The sequence below is a fragment of the Schistocerca gregaria genome, chromosome 5 (genome assembly GCF_023897955.1).
Source record: "Schistocerca gregaria isolate iqSchGreg1 chromosome 5, iqSchGreg1.2, whole genome shotgun sequence".
In the NCBI taxonomy this organism is placed as follows: domain Eukaryota; kingdom Metazoa; phylum Arthropoda; class Insecta; order Orthoptera; family Acrididae; genus Schistocerca; species Schistocerca gregaria.
In genome coordinates this window covers 357,341,262-357,348,314 of record NC_064924.1, presented here as the reverse complement: position 1 = coordinate 357,348,314, position 7,053 = coordinate 357,341,262, and the positions used below count along the sequence as shown (strand labels likewise).

The 7,053-nt window shown below is 34.7% G+C and overlaps 1 protein-coding gene across 1 annotated transcript; it reads left to right on the top strand.

The window, feature by feature from the left end:
- Positions 1 to 2,298: 2,298 nt before the first annotated feature.
- Positions 2,299 to 5,126, top strand: LOC126272991 (uncharacterized). Its single transcript, XM_049976343.1, has 2 exons — positions 2,299 to 4,837; positions 4,920 to 5,126. The coding sequence occupies exon 1, from the start codon at positions 2,340 to 2,342 to the stop codon at positions 4,482 to 4,484; it is 2,145 nt and encodes a 714-aa protein (XP_049832300.1). The 5' UTR covers positions 2,299 to 2,339; the 3' UTR covers positions 4,485 to 4,837; positions 4,920 to 5,126.
- The last annotated feature ends 1,927 nt before the right edge of the window (positions 5,127 to 7,053 follow it).

Below are 7,053 nucleotides of genomic sequence, written 5' to 3'. Positions count from 1 at the left end.
TTTACAATATAACAAAGATATAATTAAGATACCAGAATTAAGATTTTTATGTTTTTTACATGCATTTGCTGGGTTTATAACAGATTATGTTGTTTGTTGATTGTGCTTAGTAAGTGGTTTGATAAGTAGAGTGTGGAAGTTTTTTAGAAATATTCGGTTTGGCAGCTCTGTTTGGTCGTTAAGTATGTCAGAAGGGGTTGCATGTTTATGTGAATAAATTTCGATTTCTTCTAGGAGGTTCATTCTTTTTCCTTTGTTGGCTAAGTGGAGAACTTGTAGGTTATGGGATATGTCTGTTACTTGATGTTCTTCTTCTGCTACATGTTGGGCGAATGTGGATTTATGTAAGTTTTTTAAACGAAGAGCATCCATGTGTTCTCGAAACCGTATGCTGAAGTTTCTCCCTGTTTGACCTATGTATGTTTTTGGACATGAGTTGCAGTTAAGTTTGTATATTCCTGATTGATTGTACGGTTTGGTATTATTTTTAATGTTATGGATAGCTTTGTCCTTTATTTTGTTATTTGTATAGTAGCTGATTTTGATATCTGTTCCTCGGAACAAGTTTGCTATTTTATATGACAGCTTTCCTACAAATGGCAAGCTTACATATTTTTCTTTTGCCTGTGTTGTGGTATTCTTTAATGTAGTTTTGTTATTGTGTTTGTTTATGTGGGGATTTATCTTATAGTTTAGTTCATCTATTAATTTTGGATTGTAACCATTATTGTAAGCAATTGCTTTGATGGTGTTTAGTTCTTCTATTTGGTCAGCTGGTTGTAGTGGTATTTTGTGCATTCTGTTTAGCATTGCTCTGTATGAAACCGTCTTATGTTGATCCGGGTGGCAGGATGACTTATTAATTGTGTTATCTGTGTATGTTGGTTTTCTGTATACTTGAAATTTGTGTTTGTTGTTGGAGCTACTTATGCAGAGATCCAGAAAATTTAAACCTACTTCTGTTTGGTGTTCTACAGTGAAGATGATGTTCTGATGCATTTTATTCATTTCTTTTGCAAGGTTATCAATTTCTTCTGCAGTGCCATCAAATAAGACTATTATATCATCAACATACCTTCTGTAATAAATTATCTTGTTTACCATCTGGGGGTTTTCTTTAAAAAATTTACATTCTAAGTTATTGATGAAAATATCTGCTAGCAAACTGGCAAGGCAGCTACCCATAGCCAGACCCTCTTTCTGCTGGTACATTTTGTTATTAAAAGAAAAATAGTTGTGTGATAGTACTAGTGTTAATAGATCAATGAATTCATATATTTCTGGTAATGCCAAATTTTTATGTTTAAGTAAATTGTTTTTAATTATTTCTATTGTTTCTTTGACGGGTATGTTTGTGTAGAGGTTTGTGATGTCAAGTGATGCAAACCTAGCAGTATCAGGAATCTGAATTTCCTTTAGACAATTAATAAGTTCATAACTGTTCTTTACTGAGTATGTCTCTTCAAATTTGAATGTGTTGCTAAGGACCTCATTCAGTTTCTTGCTGATTTTATAAGTTGGGCTGCTCCGAGAATTAACAATTGGACGTATGGGACAGTTAACTTTATGGGTCTTAGGTTGTGCTCGTAGACGTGGTGCATAAGGGTTCATAACAGTGCATTCATGTATATCTTTTGCATTTAAGAGGAAATTACTTTTTTTCATCATATTTTTAAGTTTATTCTGTAACTTAAAAGTGGGATCAGACTTAATTTCTACTATATTATTATTACTGAAAAATTCAATGGTTTTTCTTACATATTCACTTTCATACATTACAACAATAGCATTGCTTTTATCTGCTTTTACTACTAAAGCTTTACTGTCACTTAGTTTCTTATTAACACTTTTAAGTATTGTTCTGTCATGGTGCTTTATACTATTCTTATTATTTGCTTTCTCTATTTGTTTGGTGATAAAATTGTTAACTTTGTGGCCTATGGCAATCTGATCATTCTGAGTTAGTTTTGCAGTATCACAGGCTATTTTGGTGCCTACTATTAATTCTTTAATATTATTTTCAGTCAGAGATGGGGTGATATTATGTTGAAGCCCTTTATTCAGCAAACTTACTTCTTTATCACTGAAGATGATGTTAGTTGAATTTACTAGACGTTTGGAGAATTTATGATTAGTGGGAGGTAGTTTGTCATTCACCTTAGGAATTTGTGACATAAGCTTTTTCAACTTATTGTTATGCCTACATCTGACTTTATGCTGTTCTTTCATAGCTATTATAGTGACAAAATCTAATGCATGGTTGAATTGTGTAGGAGTAAGTTGTTTACCTAGCTCCTACACAATTCAACCATGCATTAGATTTTGTCACTATAATAGCTATGAAAGAACAGCATAAAGTCAGATGTAGGCATAACAATAAGTTGAAAAAGCTTATGTCACAAATTCCTAAGGTGAATGACAAACTACCTCCCACTAATCATAAATTCTCCAAACGTCTAGTAAATTCAACTAACATCATCTTCAGTGATAAAGAAGTAAGTTTGCTGAATAAAGGGCTTCAACATAATATCACCCCATCTCTGACTGAAAATAATATTAAAGAATTAATAGTAGGCACCAAAATAGCCTGTGATACTGCAAAACTAACTCAGAATGATCAGATTGCCATAGGCCACAAAGTTAACAATTTTATCACCAAACAAATAGAGAAAGCAAATAATAAGAATAGTATAAAGCACCATGACAGAACAATACTTAAAAGTGTTAATAAGAAACTAAGTGACAGTAAAGCTTTAGTAGTAAAAGCAGATAAAAGCAATGCTATTGTTGTAATGTATGAAAGTGAATATGTAAGAAAAACCATTGAATTTTTCAGTAATAATAATATAGTAGAAATTAAGTCTGATCCCACTTTTAAGTTACAGAATAAACTTAAAAATATGATGAAAAAAAGTAATTTCCTCTTAAATGCAAAAGATATACATGAATGCACTGTTATGAACCCTTATGCACCACGTCTACGAGCACAACCTAAGACCCATAAAGTTAACTGTCCCATACGTCCAATTGTTAATTCTCGGAGCAGCCCAACTTATAAAATCAGCAAGAAACTGAATGAGGTCCTTAGCAACACATTCAAATTTGAAGAGACATACTCAGTAAAGAACAGTTATGAACTTATTAATTGTCTAAAGGAAATTCAGATTCCTGATACTGCTAGGTTTGCATCACTTGACATCACAAACCTCTACACAAACATACCCGTCAAAGAAACAATAGAAATAATTAAAAACAATTTACTTAAACATAAAAATTTGGCATTACCAGAAATATATGAATTCATTGATCTATTAACACTAGTACTATCACACAACTATTTTTCTTTTAATAACAAAATGTACCAGCAGAAAGAGGGTCTGGCTATGGGTAGCTGCCTTGCCAGTTTGCTAGCAGATATTTTCATCAATAACTTAGAATGTAAATTTTTTAAAGAAAACCCCCAGATGGTAAACAAGATAATTTATTACAGAAGGTATGTTGATGATATAATAGTCTTATTTGATGGCACTGCAGAAGAAATTGATAACCTTGCAAAAGAAATGAATAAAATGCATCAGAACATCATCTTCACTGTAGAACACCAAACAGAAGTAGGTTTAAATTTTCTGGATCTCTGCATAAGTAGCTCCAACAACAAACACAAATTTCAAGTATACAGAAAACCAACATACACAGATAACACAATTAATAAGTCATCCTGCCACCCGGATCAACATAAGACGGCTTCATACAGAGCAATGCTAAACAGAATGCACAAAATACCACTACAACCAGCTGACCAAATAGAAGAACTAAACACCATCAAAGCAATTGCTTACAATAATGGTTACAATCCAAAATTAATAGATGAACTAAACTATAAGATAAATCCCCACATAAACAAACACAATAACAAAACTACATTAAAGAATACCACAACACAGGCAAAAGAAAAATATGTAAGCTTGCCATTTGTAGGAAAGCTGTCATATAAAATAGCAAACTTGTTCCGAGGAACAGATATCAAAATCAGCTACTATACAAATAACAAAATAAAGGACAAAGCTATCCATAACATTAAAAATAATACCAAACCGTACAATCAATCAGGAATATACAAACTTAACTGCAACTCATGTCCAAAAACATACATAGGTCAAACAGGGAGAAACTTCAGCATACGGTTTCGAGAACACATGGATGCTCTTCGTTTAAAAAACTTACATAAATCCACATTCGCCCAACATGTAGCAGAAGAAGAACATCAAGTAACAGACATATCCCATAACCTACAAGTTCTCCACTTAGCCAACAAAGGAAAAAGAATGAACCTCCTAGAAGAAATCGAAATTTATTCACATAAACATGCAACCCCTTCTGACATACTTAACGACCAAACAGAGCTGCCAAACCGAATATTTCTAAAAAACTTCCACACTCTACTTATCAAACCACTTACTAAGCACAATCAACAAACAACATAATCTGTTATAAACCCAGCAAATGCATGTAAAAAACATAAAAATCTTAATTCTGGTATCTTAATTATATCTTTGTTATATTGTAAATGTATGAATTACTGCTTTGTATAAATGTGTTATGTTAGACTACTTCTATCAGCCAAGTCAATATTTAGAAAACAATAGCTTATCTTAGAACCTCAAAACTTTCGTGAAAATATAACTCTGTCCATAGATAAACCATTTGTATGTAAACAAAAACTGTCAGTCGACAACATGGCGGATAACGCAGTGCGCCTGTGCAAAATACGTGATAAAAAGTGTTTGTGTTGTTGCAAAAAAGAAGAAAAGCCAGGAAAAAACAAGGAGAGGAGAAAGTAAGTAAAATGAACAGCTGATAGTGTGTGACTTTAAACTCGCGAAATTGAAGTAACTGATTGGAGTCGTTGCTTTGCACAGGCTTGCTGCAGCATCCAAACTGCTGTCGAGATTGTACTACTGTAGTAACTGAAGATCCATGTAATTTGCCAGCTGAAGATGGGTGCAAACCCGAAATGCATATTGGCGTAAATAAAAAACGCATTAAAAAGTGGCTGGTTGCTGTATTTTTTCAGTGAAATACTATTATCCACGGCCACGGAGCTCAACAGTCCAAATAAAATGGACAAATTGAAATTGTATAATACCACTAATGGAAATAATAACACTTATGTAGTAATTAATATATGAAATTAAAAAAACATCAGTTTTACTAACATTGTTTAAAGCGATTTCGTCATTACGTTTTTGTCGAATGTGAGTAATGATAGAAATGTGTGGCAACAGTCACACAGGATTAATGTCGAGGAAACATGACTGATCATAGGAAGAAAGACATATAATATGACAAGGTTAGCAGATGAAAAGAAAAGAAATAGAAAGAGAAGTGAAAAGCACGGACAGCTCACAAGGTGACAGAGATACTGTACTGATTCCCTGTTGGATAACATCTGGAATATGACCTGTGGTAAGCTACGCCGATGACGGGAGATGAAGTTGTAGTCTCCTCATAAACTCGGAGTGGTTTTGGAGTAGAAACAGGTTTCGGGGGCAGTTCGTTATACATTTGTATGGCTGAAATGGAAGCGACAGAGCGCGGTATCGTAGTGGCTAGCACGCTGGATTCACTTTAGGCGGGACAACGGTTCACACTCGCTTCCGGCCATTCTGATTTAGGTTTTCCTTGCTTTCCCTAAATAAGGAAAATTCCAGAATTGTTCCTTCAAAACTGCACGGCCGCTATTGTTTTCCATCCTTCCATAATACGAGCTTGTGCTCCGTCCCTAATGACCTCGTTGTAGACGGGACGTTAAAAACACTAATCTCCTCATCCTCCCTGCAAAAGGAGACTGAGAAATATTCAGTGTTGCAAAGGTACAGTCAAGATATTGGACATATCAGATGTGCTCAAATTAAAATAGGAAGTTGATATATGAGGAAAGATATTGACGACATACACGTCATTAACGATAACGAATGAGAGGAACAGAGCATGAGTTATGGGTAAAAAAGCTAAGAAGGAAGTTCTTAAGAATAACAGAAATAGAGTAGTCATTTACTAATTCAAAATTGGGGAAAGCACAGAGATAGAGTTCCCTTGTCTGAAATCACGATAAGACAAAGTCGTTGAAACGAGGGAGATATCGAACGCATACAGGCGCCACTACAGATAGTTTCCACGCATGAAAGAAATTTGCTGATGTCAAATACTGAAACACAATTAGTGAAGTAGTTTTCCCAAAGTGAAAATTTGTAAGTAAAGCCTGAGCAAATCGGAAGCCAGAGACTGAGATACTCAGAGCGTTCAAAATCTGGTGTTACAGAAAATTGTTGAGGATGAAGTAGCCAGAGAAAGTGGCAATTGAAGATGTACTAGACAGTACGGGAAATACTAACAGCTCACGGAATAATGTTTACAAAAATGACGGATGTGTCGATGGGAAACGTTACAGTATCAATATTGGCACTGGAAGTACAAGTAGAGCAAAGAATTGCGAAAAGGTAGTGAAGGCTGTATAGCGAAATAAACACAATAAGAGACGATAAGGAGACTATACGTTGGCATCACAGGGGTCGATTTTTGGTCACGTTTCACACCAATTCATTTACTGTAGTTGAATTATTTCAGACCTTTTTGTGATGCAAAAGTTAGATGACTTCGATATGCATGTTTCCCTTATTTTTGAACAACATGTTAGCCGTCAAAAGATCCTACTCAACTATAACTATGTATTGTACTTTATTCTGTAGAGAACAAACTATTATTTATACTTCTCTCATTACACAGAAGCGTGTTCCATTTCTGTGGCTGACTGTTCTCTCTACACTCGAGCTTCTGTCTGGTGAGAATAACATGTCGCTGTCTATCAGACATTAAAGAAGGTAATGCCTTTTTGTGGGTAATTCGTCTTCAGGACGAACGAGAGACCTTCATACCTTTCTGGTCTATTAGGTGACATTCGTAATATCTTTGTACAACTTCATGTAGGAGCAATAGCTAACGACTTCATTATGGAATGCGGCAACCCTCGAATACCACATAGCACGCCGCTCT